Source organism: Pagrus pagrus (genome assembly GCF_965226575.1).
Source record: "Pagrus pagrus genome assembly, chromosome: 2".
Lineage (NCBI taxonomy): Eukaryota > Metazoa > Chordata > Actinopteri > Spariformes > Sparidae > Pagrus > Pagrus pagrus.
Genome location: NC_140186.1, coordinates 13,798,697 through 13,817,979, shown reverse-complemented (window position 1 = coordinate 13,817,979; position 19,283 = coordinate 13,798,697). Strand labels below are relative to the sequence as shown.

Here is a 19,283-nt window from a genome sequence, read left to right as displayed (position 1 = left end):
TCAATTTACTAATTATCTCTTCTTTTACTCCTAGCCATAGGTGCTACTGCTAAGCCTTATTTTTATCCGCGTAAAGGCCGCTACGGTAGCCGGCGGGGCACCATCTTGGAAAACTAATTAAAGTCATTTTTTTTGTATACTTCTCATCGAGGCGGAGGGAAGAGTACATTTGGATTAAAATACCAGTAGTGTTAAGTGTTTTTTTAACGTCCTTCTGCTTAAATTAGCAGACACTAGTTAACCCTGTGACTCAAAAACATGCTAAAGCTAGCTAATAATGAAACTCGGGCTAGCAGCTAGTTTACCTGGGAGCTTTTTGAAACGGCCGCCGACGATTAATGACGGGAGCCGCTGAGGCTCAAAATGTCTCAAGTTCGAACTTATGATCACATTTAATTTGTATTATGAGCCTCACATACATGATGCAAGTCTACCACCCTACTGTATATTTTAAGTAATATGTACAAGAGAACAATCCTGCTTTAGTGACAGTAAAAGCAGCAGGTGTGCAAAAATTACTTGTTGTAAAAAGTACCCAAGAGACATACTTGAGTAAAAGTAAAGACTTTGTGTTAAAATATTACTTTGGTGCTAGTGAAAGTCAGCCATACCAACAGTACTTGAGTAAAAGTATCTGATATATAATGTACTTAAAATGAAAAGTCATTTTCTGGCAATGAATGTACTCAAAAGTACAATTAAAAGTAAGTAATATATACACAACATGAATGCATACTCTACTATTGGTCCACAGATGATTTGATGCAGCATGAAATCTGCAAAGTAACTAGTAACTTAAATTATCAAATAAATGTAGTGAAGTAAAAAGTACAATACTAGCTGAAGTATAAAGTAGCAGAACATGAAAATACTCGAGTACAGAACAAGAAGTATCTCGAAATTGTACAGTACAGTACTTCAGTAAATGTACTTATTTACACTCCATCACTGTCAAAAAAAACACAGAAAAGTATGGATGTTTGTAATGTGACGACGTAATCTTGTGACTGGCCACCAGAGGGAGCGCTTCACAAGAGAACCTGCTGTACATGTTGAAATACATCAGTTTAACACCTTCTCAGGTAAGGCAAAGACAATGCATTATTTTTTCTGCATTTATAAATCAAGTAACCAACACTTCTCTTGACTATTTTATTAGATACCTCCCAACAGAAACATTGTTAACATAAAGCAATCATGTCTTAAAAGCACAGAAATGCACTTGTACAGAACAAGAGGCACCGGTTTGCTTCTTACACAGGAAGCTGCATGGAGGACATAATGCAAGGTTTAATAATAATGACGTTGGAAAAATAAAAGCGTGGTACATTTACTCATGTGAAATTATCAAACACATACAGCACATAGTTTAGCTTATATAGGCACAAACTGTAGTCGTATCCATAATTAAGTCTTCTTTATTTTTATTTTTTTTCCACTGTATATTCTGTTTTCTAAAGGTCATAGTAACATTTATAATGAAACAAAAAAAAGAATAAATATCAATTAAAATAATCTTAACAATAAATATGCTCTGGTAGATCATTAAGAATATCTCAACAACATTTAGAAGACATTTAGTAAATAGTATTCTCTCTCATACATACAAAAAGTGAGTGTGCAATAAGTAGAGGGGTGCAATAAATATATTAAATAGTGTGTAGTTATCTGACTATTTCAATAATTCAGTGATAGATACATGATGAAAGGGGTTTACTAATGGCAAAACATGTATCATTTGTGCCTTTTAAAAAATGACAAAACTTGTAATACATATATCTGGTGACGCTTGTGTGCCAAAGAACTTTTGAACATGATGATATAGATCTATATAAATACAACAGCTATAATATCTAAATTTATATTTCTTTTGATGATCTTGATGCCAGAGGATCGTATTCAGTGTTCAACCTCATACAAAAACTCTTACATCCAATGAGCAAAAAACGGGTCCCTCAAACTGTAATGTAATGTAATGTAATCGCACAAACATGATATCAATCTTTAGTCAAATCTTTCATTTTAAATCTATATGTTGTCATTATCACCCTTAAAAGCGAAAAAGACAATGGTGAAAATATATTTTATTCATGTTAAGTAAAACTAGTTATTTCGGCTGGTAAATACTAAATTCTCGCTTTTTTTGGCAAGTTGTGGAACAAATACATGACAAAATTAGCAGCTAAAAACATAGATGGACAAATGTTTTGCTTATCAAAACTTCAGTGATAATATATACAACAACCGTGTGAGAATATTCTGTCCAAAATGTATCAAACTTCAATGAGAGAGCTTACCTCTACGATTCATGAAACACTCCACTATTGTGTCTATGCTACAAAAATATAGTGAGGTCATGATAGATTGTGGTCAGGAAGAAAAGCAGGGAGAGAAACGATACAAGTTCAAATTAACATTATATTAAAAATATCATCATGTCTATGGTTAGATATTTCCTCATCCCTGCTTCAAGATCTGTGTAATTATAAAGACATTTTGACTGCAGACAGTGTCGTACTGAAGCCTCTAGACGTCACTCATGGTGCATTATTGTTGAATCTCGATTGTTAAGCTTTAACTGTGGTGGACTCTGAGTCGGTGGGGTTCCTGGACAGAAAAAACACCTTCATCGGTTCCTTCTTTCCTTTCATCGTGATGGGGCCCCGGTACTCCAGATGAAACTGAGGGTCGGCGTTCTCAGCGGACTGCAAACACCTGGAATACAATGCCAACACCATCACAAATCACTCATGCTGCATGGGGGTAATGTATCTTATTCTCACTCGCATCAAAACAACATGCCGCCTGGTTTGTGCTTTAAATTAATTCCAACTTGTACTTCATGTCTAATACTGGCATTTCCTTAACCAATGACAAATAGAAGTTGCAAAGCTGCTTTCATTTGCTTGTTTTGGGTTTGAACCATCTTTTCAATACAATTTTATCATGTTCTTAATGTCTTATTGTAAAGCTACAACAAGGAACTTTGATATTGATTTGATTTGGGAGGCCCCTGTGGACAAAAGGGGTAGTGTTTCAACTGTCAAATCTGCAAAATATAATGTCAAAATTAAAATTCTCTGAAGAAAAATCTCCTCCTGCTTCTTTTTAACTGATTAACATACTACTCACTGTAACTTTGCCTGGGAGTTAATGTAAACACAGGCTCTTCCAGTCTGCACGCTGACCCTTCAGCAGGTGTTAAGAAAAACTCGATAGAAATAGTTAATCTTCTTGCTGATGGTCTAATTTGCTTATGTAGGTAATTTTAGAGGCATCATTACTAAATTGAGACTGTTTCATAACCAGTTAAAAATTCTTTGTAGTAAATTTCATGTATTTCATTGCCTTTGTAAAACACTTTGAAATGCCTTGTGTCTGAATGGTGTTCTATAAATACGCTTGCCTTGCCTTCTACTTACCGGTAAGTATATTCTGAGACATTTATTTTCCCCTTTTCACCAGTCGTCTCTGTACGACTTGTGAGGTTGACCGTGTTTCCAAAAAGGCAATATCTGGGCATCCTCTGTCCAATCACCCCAGTCACCACTTCCCCTGTGTGGATCCCAATAGTAATCTGGAGAGAAAGGAAAATGAAAAAGGAGACTCTTCATACATGTCAGTTATAATTTCACCAAAGTTAATAAACATGGCAAAGATATCGCCATTTCTTGTCAAATACTGGCAAAACCAAGTTTAAATATTTATTGTAAATGGTCAACAGCACCAATCATTAGTTATCCGCCATAAATTGATTCCAGCACCGTGACACACCTGATTTATTCTACTTCAAAAATTATACTAACAAGAAATGCACAGTTGAGTGTGAGAAAAACTGTCCTAGCATTTAAATAAACCCGTGTAGATGTAAGATTTGATATCTGGATAAATGATTTGTGCTCCACAGACAGCAAGAACTATCCAGCTGAATGCTTCTCTTAGTCTGTTGGCACAAATTTTTAAAGCTATCTACCGAAAAGGTGCAACAGATGGTGGGTGGATATGAGATTAAGTTAGCCAGAAAACGCTCCAAGCACAAAATTAGATTTCTTTTTTTCTTTTCTTTTTTTTTAGATTTGCAATAAACCAGCGATTCCAAAAGTAGCTCCAGGCAATCTACAGACTAATATTTACACTTGAACTTGTAGGCACTTCAGTGCTTGTTGTGTTCGGAGCCTGAACACGCTGTGAGTGTCTGGGACAAATGAGAATCTATTTTTAGACACAGAATCGTGAGATGATTTGAGTCTGTTTCTGCTGCTGAAACGGACTCCTCTTCAGCCAGTGCCATGTCCAAAAATAAACAGCGTTTTGTTAAACAGACATCATTTTCCAAAGTTAAGTCTCAACAGTCATCGATACAATAACAATCTCCAGCAGTCAGTTAAACAAAAGTCTGCTGTTTTTTATCCAACTTTTCACTGCTCATTACCTCAGCCTGGAAATATGTCCAGATGCACAGATTATTGTAAAATCAATCAGCAAACGTTCTTGAGGGTAAAGTGTTGGTCATATTAGGCTGGATGACAGTGTCAGTGGGGATGCAGCAATTAACCGATATCACCATTAACTTGGTTTGATATGTTACGGTCTTTCTGTTCACACTTTTTAAAAGGCGACATTATTGAAAATTATTTTTCACAGAATGGTTTGGCTTTCATAACAATGTAAACGCCTACACAGAACGAGGAGGATCATTGCAACCTTGATAAACCAACACTCACCAAAACAATTTATTTATTTTTAACTTTTTTACAGAAACTGCACTTTGACCTGACATTTTTGTTTATTTTTCTTAGTTATTTTGAATTGTATTATTTGGCCACTGTATTATTTTAGTTTCCAAAGGCAGCAACTATTTAAAAAAGCCAACAAAGAAATGCTGTGGGGACAAAATAAAAAACCTCGGAATAAAAATGCCGATTTGATTTTATACATCTGTAGTGTAGTGTCTATAATCTTTGCGACCCTATTTGTCAGCTGCAGAAGCAGTCTGAATTTTCAAAGCAATATCAGAAAACTTAGAAAAATGCAATAAAATAATAAAAATAAATAATAAATGATCTGTGCCAAAATAACAGGCGCATTCCAAAAAAACCTGCAAAATATTTAAACATGTGAGAAAAAAAAAAAAAAACTGTACTCAGGCCTCCTCAGGAGGTTGTCTGAATACTTTGCCCTTAGTCACTGCATTTTAGCTCTTTCGGCTTGCAATAGGTAATATTTGGACACTCAAAAAAATAAGAGAACCAAGGCCATTAGCACTAGCAAGGCTTGTGGACGAGGAGTCTCAGTTTGGTCTCAGGAAGAAACAACAGCACTTCCCCAGACATGAAGCGAAGAACATATTAAACAGCAGCTGTCTACAATGCACAGAAACTCTAAGGTTAACCTTTTCTGTTCATATGAAAGCAAGAGGCCTAAACAGGACTGCACTGCAGTGCCACATCAAGGTGAAGAAAAAAGCACTTTTCCACACATGATAAAATGAGAATAAAGGTAGAATCCACAGCCGTCTTGTTCCAAGCGAAAACTACCAATAATCCAAAGAAGAAGGGTCTGAGCTCCAGAAGAAATAAAGTTCGAACAGAAAGAGGACTGAGGACCTATCTGAGCTGAACAGGAACAGAAAGAGAACTCAGTACACTTTCAGATAAACTATGTGAACACAAAAGGGACTGGGTCCCTTTTCTGTCCAAAAGAAAACAGGATTTGTTTCATTTTAAAAGGACTTTATGTGAAAACAGCCTTAAACTGGAGCAGACTGCAGACAGCAATGTGGTTCCTCTCTAATAAGCTTCACCTGGAGAAGAGAGAGCACAATCAAACGAAAAGTTCTGCGGCAACATTAGCACCTTCTTTGAACCTGAAGCATAAACATACTTTGATTGACTGAATTATTTCAAGTGGGCAGAAGTACTGTGTCTCCATCTTGTCTCCATCTCTCAGCACGATAACTGTGTTCTCCATGCAGCTGTACTCATTAAAGTGTGACGTGTATGAGTGGATAACATTACATTTAGGATGTATTTTGCAGAACTGATTAAGAAATATAATATTGTTTGTACTTAGCAGGTGTTTACTATAATACTCAAACATATATCCATAAAATACAGGAAACATTACTGAAATCTTCTCACACCTGTACTGGTTCATCATCCACTTTGACTTGTCCAGCAATCTCCAGCATGTCCAGAGCGAGATGGCAGATTGACTTGGCGTGGTGTGTGCATGGCTCCGGCAGGCCGCTCACTGTCATGTACTTATCGCCCACTGTTTCCACCTGTATAAAGAAAAGCATTTTGTCATTCTTCACATGAATTATATCACAACTTTTTTACTTTGCTTTACTTTTGGTTCTTGTAAAATCATCTGCTCCCACTGTGCTACAAAGGGATTTTCTGCGCACAGTGCAGCTAGAAATAAACTGAAACACCCTGAAATAAACACTTAAACACTTACATCAGCTTTAAAATATTCAGGGCCTCTTTGAGCCATGCTAAAACCCTAGGACCACCAAGCCATTCAGCTTGTAGAGTAAATATTACTTCTTTTGGTGACCCAGTGCCTGAAGCTGATCCCCTGGAAGTGCCGAGGTCTGTTTGACTTCTTAAAGTGCATTCTTGTCTGAAAGCCTGGAGTGTAAATCTGCTGCACGAGGCCTATAAAGTGGTGCAGAGCCTCTGTAAAACTGCACTGTGTTTAGAAGTTAGTACTACTCTTCTTATGGTGAAAAACTCAAGTCAATTGATATAAATACTCTCTTACTGACTTATATGTGCATAATTGCGCAACATTATTCACCAAGAGAGTCGGTGTGCCTCTCTCAAAGAAGCAGAAAACAACCGGGTAGTTAAAAGGTCGCAAATTCTCAAATTTAGATCATGGACTCACTTTCTATCAGTATCGCTTTGCTGCACTAATCCTTCTCTTTTTATTCCTTTACTGAGAAAAATGTACACAAATGTATGATACACTGTCATGGAAAAATTACTGCTTCCAACCTTGTATACATAAGGGTTATTCCGAGAGTCTGTCAAGATGTCAAAACGTGTGTAAACATCATTGAGCAGGTTGACTATCTTGATGGCTCCCTCGGCCGAGGCGTGCTTGCTGCAGAAGGCATTGAATCCAACAATGCCACTGAAGAGGATGGTCACGTTGTCGTAGCGTTTAGCCGGGACGGGCCGTTTGTGTCGCAGCTCATTGGCAACAGATGGCGGCAGAACGGAATAGAGCAATCTGAAAGGAAGAAGAGGAATGGACATTTTGAGCGAAGGCGCAGTTAGGGTGCACTCGAGCGGCAGAGTAATGGGCCGGCGCTGCCAGACTAAAGTCCATCCTTTGGATCAGCGTTTTATTTGCTCACCCACCACCTTTTTGGTCATTTCGCTATGCAAGCTGATCTCAGATGGGAGGGTGGTGTTTCTATGGTAACTGGTTAGATCATGGCTGTCTGTTCAAAGCAAAATACTTTTCATGATGCATCATAATTTGAGGACACATGATACATACAGAAGAGATAATGGTCGCCACGCAGAAAGCTATACATGTAAATAGAGTATTTATCTGTAATATCTTTAACAATCGACACACATGGGGTACAGTGTTTTTCTCTTAGTAAGGAGCACACCCAAACAGCAGCAAAAACAACATAAATGTATGTTGATGTCGAGCTCTTTAAAGGCTATGACAGTGCAGCAGCAGTTCTCTTAAATATTTAGAGAGGAGCCGTGAATTCTAATCAATGTTCGGAGCTCGAGGCACTTTGGTACCAGAGAATAGTGAGAATAATAATATAGCGATCCACCAGTAGAGTGGAAGTCTTTTCCTTTGAGAATATAGGGCCACCACAGAAGTCTTAATAAAGACCATGCTCCACCTCTGTGCTCCCCTCCAGCTGTCACACACTGCTGTGCTAAATTACTATGACAGGCCCTTTTCTGAAAGCTGGTGTCTTCACCACATCAGAGACAGTAGAGTAGCTTAGGCAAGTAGCAACTTGAGTGTAACAATAGATTTTGACCCTTGGTGGTCCTCCTGTAACGTAGCATCACAACAACTGTAGAGGACTGAGACCTGTCAGCGTCTTCAGTGTTTCTTGTCTCAATTCCGTCCTTAAAGGGGAATATTTAAAGAGAAGTCTCTTTTATCTCACTGAAAGATCGACAAATTAAAAATCTGCTACCTATTTTTCCGACGAAGGAAAATAAAACAAGGATAAAAGCAGTATCGTGATACATTTATTGTAGTTTGACCCACAACCTACAGATAATGACATGGCTGCACAATATTTCTCAATCCTTTACTCGAGGGAAAAGTTTGCGTGTAAATGAAAATGTAAGTGATTATTTAAGTATATTCACATATATACTTCTGCAAAAATGTGAGGTGTTCCCAGCGTCTAAAAACAGCAAGCTAAATGCTTACTGCCAATAGAAAAGAGGGGGAAAAGACCCTCTCAGCACAAAAAACTGCATCCTGTCTGATCAGGCCCTTAAATTATATTTGCAGATCTTGCATTGCTGAGGTAAGATCATATGAATATCTAACATTTCTTGAAAATGTGCACAATACATTAATGTGTGGTCATAATTCTTCTACTGTTATCATCACAAGATGAGTTAAGAGTTTGGAACTAATTAAAGCTGAAAATACAGTTTACACTGGATTTCTTTTTTCATTAAAACCTAGTGGAAAAACCTAGGAAGAAAAACCCAGTCCAACCTGTCTGTCTTTTTCTTCTCATCCTCCAGGGCCCTCAGCGTGTGCTGCAGCCGATCTGTCAAGATTTCCAGCTCCTGGGTTAGCTTGTACTCCTCACGAAACTGCTCACCCAGCAGCACCAGGTCACGCGTGGCATCGTGTAGTGGGATGTCACTCAGGTACAGCCCCCTCCGTGTGAGATCATCCAGGTTCATAACACTAGAAAAACAGATAAAGAAGAAAACAATGAAATACTTGTTGATTACTGTTTGTGTTACAGGGCTATTTTCACAGCGAAATTGCTGAAAATGTTTGTTTCTGTGGGTATAAACAGAACAAGCAGCAGCAATGAGATCATCATTGTTCTTTCAGGGTTGAGCCTACTGTCTCCAGATAAATGTTCTTGAGACTTCTCCTCAGCTGAATGAGCATGCTTCTGTTTCAGCCCTTGCTATTTCCTGTCAGGCAGCAATCTTTTGTGAAAACACTGATCTCGTCCTCTGCAAAGTGCCTTCAATCTGTCAGGACAACATCTCTTGAACCCTGCTCCCCTGTGTCCGATATTTCATGCTGCTTATGAAAAGGCCTCAGAGGCTAATGGAGGTCACACCAGCAGAACCAGTGTAATTACCAGCTCACAGGTGTCTTTGCTTCTCTGTGTTTTTTTCTTTCTCTAAGCGTGTGGCTATACATTTTTATTCTGAAAGCATAGAAACAAAATACATTTGAGCTGACCTGTTAATTGTTTGATTATCTGACCGTGTAATTGCATGAAATACATAAACCTATTGCCCTTTTGAACATATTTGACTTACAAGCAAAGCAGAAAAATGGTTCTGTCTAAATCTTTCCTCCATTTTATCTTCATTTTCATGCTTTTATCTGCTGCCGTTACAGCATTTACATGGACAGGATATTGTGATTACTAAAAAAAATATACCATAAAGGATTAATCCGGCAGTATTTTAGATTATTTCTTATTGTCAGTAGAGTACGGTCGCATTTTTCTGTCTAACCTGATGGAGTCTGAGAGAGTAGTAACTGACTAACTGACTGAGGTTTTTATGTCCAAAGCACTAAGCACTGAGTTTGTGTTTCACAAAGTTGTCACCATGGTTACAGCTTGCCTGTTTACCCTAATTATAGATATGTCAAGTGTAAATGCCCGTGCCATGAAAAATAAATAAATAAATATATATATATAACCAGAACATAGCCCGACCCGGCCCCATTTTTTGACAAACCCGGTTCTTGCGAGTTAGTCAGTAAACCCTTATAAAAGATGAAAACCAACAATGAATTTATCCTACAAATACCGTTTGTGAAGCAAAAATCTGATATCAAAAATATTCCTAGGATGGTATATGGACTATGTGCTATAGAACATTAGGGGGCTAAATGGACTTCTAAAGGGGCACTTCACCAATTTTAGACACAAAGATAATGTTTCATGCCACATATCTCTTCTTTGGTTCAAGAGGAAGTTCCTTAAGTCTTGTAGTAGACAGGAAACTGCAATCCTAAATTGCTGGAATACCCTTTGAAAAACAATTACATGAGGTACACCATTGCACATGACCCCTTGTTATATTGATCAAAAGCACTGTAATTAATTTGAGTCTATCCCACAAAAAGTGCCCTGTAGGGCTGAACTAACGCTTTAAGTTTATAATCGACTAATCTGCTGATTCTTTTCATTATTAATTAATTACTCGTTTAGTCTATAAGATTGTTATAAATGCTTACCGCAGTTTCCCAGAGCCCTAAGTGACATCTTCAATTTATCTCTTCTGCAACCAACCAACAAACAGATCAAAACCCAAAGACTCTTTGTTTACTATCATAATAGAACATAGTCCCCTATTTCCTCGTGTTTAAGTGACTTTATTTATTTTGAAATATTTAAGAATGTGTTTTGTTTTTTTCAGATTTAGGTCTTCAGTACGAGCCAACATCCCAAATAGAGCAAGGAATGAGAAGTATCAAGACTTCTTGAATATTATTAATGTAGTTGTACAGAAGAAACTGTAAACACTGTTGCAGACTGTCACAACTTCTCAATGTCACTTACAATTATTATTTATATATAAAGTGGGGTTTTTTTCTTCTATGACATTCATCAACATAAATCAACACCTCAGAATTTAAAATAGCAGAAACTGGTGTGTTTGCATTCAGTGGAAAAAGAGAGAATCTGTGTTTTGGTGTTTATAAAATTCAGTCTGTGCTTCCGTCAGGACAGACTGCACTGCGGGATTACCTGGGTGAGCAAAGAAAAAGGATGTTCTCCGCCTCGGGCAAGTAAATCATCTGTCCTTTCAATCTCAGACAGCTGATCTCCACCCCAGTCAGCTCGTCCTCGTTCTCCACAGTCTCCACATTCAGCAGGCCCTCCTGTCAGGATTACATCACACTTATGAATATTTCATTATATGTTCTCCTCCAAATCTGCTTCAAAACTGGGCACCAGTTCAGCTCACGCTAATTTTTAAAGCTGTGGGTTTTTTTCTGCCTATAGTGTTACATGCTTCATCCACAATTGGAGACAATAAGTTCAGTTTTCATGGATTTTCAAGGAACTGCAGCTATTATTTTAACACCTCAGCATTTACTGTCTCATGAGTACACACAAAAATGCAAATTCAACTGTTTCCTATTCTTACTACGTACTCCTCCCTCTTAAGTTTCCATTTAATTTCTCACTTCTCAACACATATCTTTACCTTTCCACTCTGTCCTCTGTCCAGTTTCTCAATTCTCACAGAACTATCTTAAGTTTACCTCTTTTTTTCAGGACATTAAGACACTTGCACTCTTTGCTCCATGCATAAACTGCAGTATTAAAAGCTGCATATCACTTTTTTTAAATGATTCATTATTTACATGCTCTGTGATCCCTGCATGTAAACAATTTTATCCTTATTAACAGCCTTAATGAAACCTACAGTCAAAATGTTACGCAGCTGCTAAAAATATCTGTGAACTCATACATTAAATATTAATGTATAAGACTATAAACACATTCTGTCATGTACAATCAAACCATGTTTTGATCATTTAGACTTAAGTGTGTTTAAGTGCCTCTTGCTTCCAGGAAAGGTATGTTAATATCTGAAGAGTACTGATGTGATTAGCCAACAGCACTGTGACAAAAACTGAATCTACCTTGCTTCGCAGAACGAAGACGGTGTTGATGTGGGAGAGGATGCCATGAAAACTGAAGTCAATGTGAGGACGGACCAGAGAAAAAACCGAAGGCAGGATGCAGGTGCCAGGCTGGAGCTGGGGAATAAAATATATATATTTCAGTTACATGACATTAGGAATTATTGCTTTATATATGTACTTAATTACTGCTGTCATGTACTGAGTTTAAGACAAATAAAAGTCTTACTAAAACATAATAAATTGCTGACTTTGCTGCATGAAAACAGACTTTTGCATCCAAAATGCACACCTGAGGCAGGACTCGATAAATGGCGTTCCCACACTGTGTGAGCATCAGGTCTTTGTCAAACATGAGGTGGAATGGGAATGCCTTGCAAAAAGTGTACGGGCTGATCCGAGTCTCCTGTGTGCCGTTTTCCTCGAAGCCATCCAGGTCCTCGTAGAACGCCTCTTCCTCCGAGTCCTTCTCCTCGATCAGAAACTTGATGTGATCGCACTCTTCGCTTTTCGGTTGGATCATCTGCATCACATGAAGTTAAACAACTGACGTAACTAAGTTGAAATTAAGTTAAACCTGCTTGTATTGTGTCACCAGGTTACAGCAATTAGATGTTTTTGATTAAATATTTCACCCACGCAATATCAGTGTCATTAAGATAAACCAATTAATAACATTCCTGACCTCAAATCTACTAATATAGAATTAAGAGAGTGATAAATGACATTATTCAGTTGGATTGTGGGCATAAGGCATGCTGACGTCGAGCTGCTGTCTCTGCACCCTGTTGCCACAGCAACAGAGGCTAATATATCCAGAAATTGGGTGTCACATTTGGAGCGTCTGCCATTTACTGTTCTTTCATTACACACACAATTGCTGAAAAATATTATCCTGTCTGTACAATATGATTAGGTTCGGAGAAAATGTCGAATGTTATGAAACAAAGAGTAAGCTCCAGCCAAAGTGTAGGGGACGTCTACAGGCCGTGATTTGTGGGCTGCACATTAACATACAAATAAAAATACCAATGGCGGTTCATGATATCGAGTTATTCATACTGGTTCAGACAAAATCTGATTAGCGTGGTGGAGTGAATGAGCCAAGGTAAAAAATGTGGATCCGGGATAAACAATTTAAATTCATCGACAGTTTGACAAAGTTCAAATAAAACTGTGGAAGAAAAAAAACTCCTTGAAAGACTCCCAAGCTTGGGACTCTATAACTTAGATCTAAAAATATCCTGTGACTCACAGACATTAGCCAAAAAGTCAGCACTGAACTGCAGTTGTCACAGCGCAGCACTGCTCCTGTCTGGTTATTTTGGAACTTTCTGTTGTTTAATCTTCACATTATAACCTCTTCAATTATATTCTCAGACACGAGCGCACACATTTCGAGTCAAAACATTACAGGGACTAAAAGGCTTCATGGAATGTTGAATAGAATAAATTAGAGAGAAATGGGGGAAAACTGTAAAGTCATCTTCATTCATCATCAGCAGCAGAGCGGGCCATTAGAGCTGCGGGTTCAGTGTGCATGAAGACGGAACAAAAACAGCAGAGCAGACCTTCATCTCTATCTCTGTGCCGTGGATTTGTTGAGCGACGGTTTTAATGATGCCAATCACAATGTCTTGCAGGCCTTCTCTCTCTGAGTAGTAGTGAAGAATCAGATTGTTGCCCTTCTCGGCATCTGTGCAGCGGAACGAGGGAGCCCTCATCCCGGGATAGATGGTACCGAGGTGGTCATGTAGAGCATCCAGATTCTGAAAAGTTAAATATGCAACATTCAATCACTGCACAGTTAATTAACTCTGGCTGAGGGTAAAATTAATTGGATGACGAAGCTGTACATTATACATGAGACCTTAAAGAAGTCTTCCAGCTCTTTCAAGCTGAAGCAGTAAAGGCTAAGATATCCTGACTTTGAGTCCTGAGTACTGTATCTACAAATGCTGCATCCTACACTTCCCATAATGCAACAAAAAAGCGTCTTTCATTAGACCCTCCCTGCCCAGTAATTGCCTACGTATTTCAGCTTTCTGTGAAAAATTCAAAGTATCAAGCCCCATCAGGGGTTATCATAGAGCATTTGACACAGCCTGTTCAAGACAGGACTGTTGTGCCTTATTCTGCCAAGCAGTTCTGTATATAAGGTCCAAAGATGTAATGGGGGGTCACTGTTGTTCCACCTCTGAGATGACAGGAGAGATAGTAAAAAGTGTAAAAAGAGTGAGCAGGCAGGCGCGAGACAGGGATGTGACATGTTAACTACGTGTTATGTGTGTGACTGACCATCAAGAGATTTTAAAAAGCAACTAGCAGTCAGCAGCTTACTCAAAGAAGAAGGACGAGGTCAAACATATAACAGGGACAGCAACTGATTGTTTTTGCCACGTTTTGCTTGTTTGGAAAGCGCTGCCCGACACTAATGTAAAATCACATTAGACACAGACATTAGCTGTTACTTTGGTTATATGAGGCCCCCTTGTTTGTTCTATCTAATGTTTGTTCTTCTAATATGAATCCCACAAGTAGCCAGTTCTTACATAGCGCACCTTTAAATCACACACTGGGCCAGCATTATGTCGTTGTTTTATTCAGTGTAAAAACACAAAGGCAGCTTTACGAACAGTCTTAATTGTGGCGGTATTGCACAATCTCTGTGTAAAAAGGACCTTTCTGAGAATTTACACAGCTGCTCTGGAGCTACTGAAGACATTATACAACTATTTCACTGTCTGAGCAGTGCACCTAGTAATGGGTGAACTGATGTTCATGAGACAAGATGAGGTAATCCTTTATTTATTCATGTAAAATCAGTGGAGTACCTCTTTAAACATATTCAACATTCATATTTTAGTTTGTTTTACCATCAAGCTTTCTTCCATGCAAAGAGGTGAGACAGCCTACCTGCAGGAACTCCCGAACATTCGATCCCAACACTCGCAAGATGGTGTCATATCCCGACTCTTGGCAAAACTCAAAAAACATCTTCCCGAACAACTGCAAGATCTCTCCTGCATCAATCTCTGAAATACAGGAAGGATCACATCAGTGACACAAATTCTTATAATTTTCTAAAGCTACACTTTTTTTTATTATCATAAACCACATATAGAACAATTTTTATTTTAACATTTTTAAGAAAATCACTTACTGAGAACTTTACTTGCAGCAGCAACAAGATCGTATGTTTTGCCATCTTCGTATATGATTCTAACCAGGAACTGACCCTCGATATCAAGCTGAGCCTCCCTCCTGAAAACAAAGTGAAGTCATCACTCATGAGCTACAGCAAATGTCTAAGGCAGAAGTAAACAGTCATTGTAGGCAACGTGTTCAGGCATCCAATGGCTTTGCCTTCTTGGAATTGCTTTTCTAATGTTGCTTAAATCACAGGGCAACTTCTGTTCACAGGAATAATCCAATAACAACAGTTAGGTCTCATTTGTGCCCAGTCAGTGTAAGCCATCTTGATTTATATTACAGTAACATAAAAAAGTTGCTTTAAAGTGGATGTATGGTTTTAAACACGTACAGACAACCAGCTTTAGTTTTACTGCAGGTCTTTGACAAGAAAAAACACAGCTCACTTTGAGCTTTGCTATTTATACATTTGACAATCCATTTTACACAAAATTGTCAGAAAACATAATGAGGTTCTGATTACAACTGTTTAACTAAGAAAACAGAAATGATTTACAAGCCTGATCAGAAACCCCCATTTTATCAGAATGTGTAGCAGCTGAAACAACATACCAAACCTTAAAAGCATTTGTAAAGAAAATAAGTTCTCATTTTTTAGAAAAAACATGATAAATTGTGCAATAAATAACAATGAGTTACATTTGCAGAGATGATGCAGGGAGCTCCAGTTTTGACTACTTTCAGAACATTTACACGAGGCAGCTGCTGCTGGGTTTTTTTCTACTGCTTCTTTTTTTAGGCAGGGTCAAGTCTAGGGCAGTTAAGACTACACTTGAAAAATAAACGAAGATTGAGCCAAACATTTCAACATGCCGAAAAGATGACATGTTAATACTAAAGTGGTAGACAGGGAATTGCATTCACCATGGGTGTTTGTTGGAATGGGATATATGTACCACATTCTCCCTCTATATGATACAAAAACTACACAGGTTTGCAGGACTTGTCAGTGGTGGAATGTAACGTATGTGTACTTTATTGAGGGAGGGCTGTAGCTGAGGTCATGTCCCACAAATAACAAATAAATGAAGGATTCTTTTATTTTCCCACAAGAATTGTCTTTCCTGCAGTCTGCAGAGTCCCTGACCAGTGGAAAGAAACATGTCTCTCCATTTTTCTGAAACATGTAGGGATGGATGCTTTACTTAATGGGTTGATAAAAAATGTACTACCTACTGTACCTAAATAAACCAATTAACAACCCACCATTTAACTTTATATATCTAATTATGCAGTGCAACAAAGCTGAACAAGGGCTGTCTGTCTCGTTGTTTTGAGGAGTTATGTTTGGAAATAAAAGTTACAAAATCAAAGTTGTTAAAACTTTGACAGTTAATTGAATAAATAAAATACTAAAAATTCTAAATCATGAAAAATAAATATGAGAGTTTATTTTAGATATCTGGTTATTTTTTTCTGATGGTGAGGGGGGCTTGGACTCGTGACCTCAGTATTTCTCAAACCCTTGTTACGGCCCTGATTGAGGCGCTTGTACTTTATTGAGTGCTTTTATTTACTTTGTGCTTTCTGCTGCACATTTCAGAGGGAACATTTGTATGTTTTACCCAACTACATTTATTTGACAGCTGGAAATAGTTATTACTTTGCAGTACGTAAAAAACATATTACCATTTTATAAAATCTGATTGTTTTAGATTAAACTACCGGAAAAAGATATACTGCATTAGTAATAACAATCAAATAACAACACTTACAGGGACAATTTTTTTCATAATTTGGTACTTTTACTTAGGATACTTATAAGTATTAGTTTTAATCACTTAAAACCAACATTAAATAATCAGTTTGCCAATATTGTCAGCTGATATTGCCCTATCACAGATAAATCTGTATCTGATATTTGCCAATATGTACTTAAGTGTGCCGTTTTTTGATAATGCAATAAAAATGCTTTGGTTAGTTTATAAATATGAAATTCCCAAGTGAAGTTCATTATTTCAATGCACTGATGTAATTTTGGATAATAAAGTTTATTGTGAAACTGTGAAATATCCTGCCTCTGTTACATGTGTATCTTGGTCACAAGTTTATGATATACAAATTTGTTGGATCATGGCAAAAAATGTGTATTTATGAATATCAGCCAATATATCGATATCAGAATAGTTGTACACCCTCATATTTGCAGGCCTCAAAAATTCAGTATATATACTGATAATGTCCCTCTACATGAATACACACTGTTCTGTCTCTATTGCTAGAGAGAGATGAGAGATAGAAATTGACATTATGATATATATCCGAACATCTGGACACTGATTGTGCAGTGTCCTTGTTTTAAACAAACTAAAATTAAGTACATTTTGGTGGTAATACCTTCATATATTTACCTACAGTAATTACAGTAGTTACAAAGTAACTGTAATTAAAGGTGCACTATGTAGTTTTGAGGAAGACATTTCTATCAGAGGAGAAAGCTCTTCACTGACTGATTCTTTATGCCTAAACAAATTAAACAAACAAAAGGACAAAACAGCTTGTTTATTCAGTTTTTGAAAAAAAAAAAAAAAAAACTGATTGTAAATATTGAAATTCTGTATTTTAATTTCTTCTCCAAAACTATACAGCACCCCTTTAAGGGCTCTGAATACTTCTGTTACCAATCCAGCATTAAACAAATGTTTTTGCCTACATGTTTCAGCCAATCATTGAAGATTTTGACTAAGAGTGAAGCTGCTGTGAGGCAGAATTTCTAATGTGATATATTTCTCTTAACCTAATCTGACTTTCAGTGTGAGCCTGCAGAAGATGGAGGTTAACAATTACAGTAAAAGCAAATGTCTATCCCTGCTGGAAACACACTGACAGTGTGTGAGCTGATGGTGAGCTTCACTCCAGTAGTACCAGTGTCTCTGAGGTCTGGTTGGTCACACAGTGTAACCTATGATACCAACAATAGTAAACACATGATCAAGAAAACTCACTTGATGTCTTCCCACACTTCCGGGCCGTAATTCCTGAGAACGAGGAGCTCCAAGGCGTGATTCACAAACCCATACTGCAAATGTATGGACAAACACGAGCAACGTCAACATTATCTCACACAAAACTGACAGTTTTACTGAAACATACCCGGTGCCTAGCTACATATACGTGTTTTACACGACATAGTACATGCGCACAATACATTTCATATTCTGTTCACCTGTTAGTTCACAATAAACACAGAAATTATTGTATAACGGGCTGCGTTACGTAGCGGTAACCCTCCTATCAGGAAATGTCAAACACAAATACGCCATGTCTCGTCACAAACAGACAATTTCACCAGCATGAAACCATCATACAAACTCCTCATGTACGTACCATGATGGCAGCTGCTCTTATTTCTCCTTATTTTTAAGAAAAAACCCGTTTAATCTGACACAACATTCATCGTTTGGTACAGATGCTGAGTGTCTCTGCGTCCATTCCTCCCCGTTTCTCCTCAGCTGCTGACGGACAGCTAGTCTGTCCAATGGCAGAGCAGAGAGAGGCTTACGTAAGCCATCCCTGACCAATCAGAGCGTAGCTGCGTTGTACAGTCGTTGCTGGTGAAGCTGAAGTCGCCGCAGGAGATGAGCTGAATTTCTGCTATTTCTCATCATGTTTTACGCCCTGAACTTAACAACTATTATCATCTACGTACTGTAAATAAACTATCTAAGTGCAAAAGCAGTTATTTTGCAAAACGTAATTTGTACGAGAACATCCTTTCAAAAACATATATTTTCTCATCAGTATTGTGGTGGTGTAATAAAAGCAGCATAACCAGTGTTGTAAGGGGGGAGGACCAGAAGGTCAAACTTGAGTAAAAGTTAAGATAAAAGTAAAAGTAAAAGATTACTTACAAGTGAGTCACCCACATAAATAGTACTTGAGTAAAAGTTTCAAGGATTGATATTAAAAGTAATTAAGTAAGCATTAAAAATAATTTTCTGGCAATAAATGTATTCAACTATCAAAAGTACAAGTAAAAGTAAAAGTAAATTTTACATATATGTATATGTATAGATATACCTGTACATATACATACAGCATACTGGTTGACCAATTATCAGCCTGGCCAGCAATCAGCATTTTTTTTTTTTTTTTTTTTTGCTGATAAAAATAAATTTATCTATAAATGCACTAATTTGGCTCATGTAATGCAGCATGTAATCTGCAAAGTAACTAGTAAGCAAAGAGTATTTTCGTGA

The 19,283-nt window shown here is 37.6% G+C and overlaps 1 protein-coding gene across 1 annotated transcript; it reads right to left on the bottom strand.

The window, feature by feature from the left end:
* Positions 1-1,138: 1,138 nt before the first annotated feature.
* gucy1b1 (guanylate cyclase 1 soluble subunit beta 1) lies at positions 1,139-18,535 on the bottom strand. The gene is made up of 13 exons (XM_084369810.1): positions 18,412-18,535; positions 18,030-18,103; positions 15,035-15,135; positions 14,788-14,906; positions 13,443-13,640; positions 12,164-12,394; positions 11,872-11,988; positions 10,967-11,100; positions 8,728-8,925; positions 7,005-7,242; positions 6,143-6,283; positions 3,423-3,577; positions 1,139-2,715 (listed from the first exon to the last, which is right to left on the bottom strand). The coding sequence occupies exons 1-13, from the start codon at positions 18,412-18,414 to the stop codon at positions 2,568-2,570; spliced, it is 1,857 nt and encodes a 618-aa protein (XP_084225936.1). The 5' UTR covers positions 18,415-18,535; the 3' UTR covers positions 1,139-2,567.
* Between the last annotated feature and the right edge of the window lie 748 nt (positions 18,536-19,283).

Bases quoted from the DNA above. Each gene is read 5' to 3' on its own strand.
- gucy1b1 (XM_084369810.1), bottom strand. The intron at 13,641-14,787 runs GTAGGCTGTCTC...TTAACTTTTCAG, and splicing joins ATGTTCGGGAGTTCCTGCAG to AATCTGGATGCTCTACATGA. The intron at 8,926-10,966 runs GTAATCCCGCAG...CTGTTTTTCTAG, and splicing joins CTTTTTCTTTGCTCACCCAG to TGTTATGAACCTGGATGATC.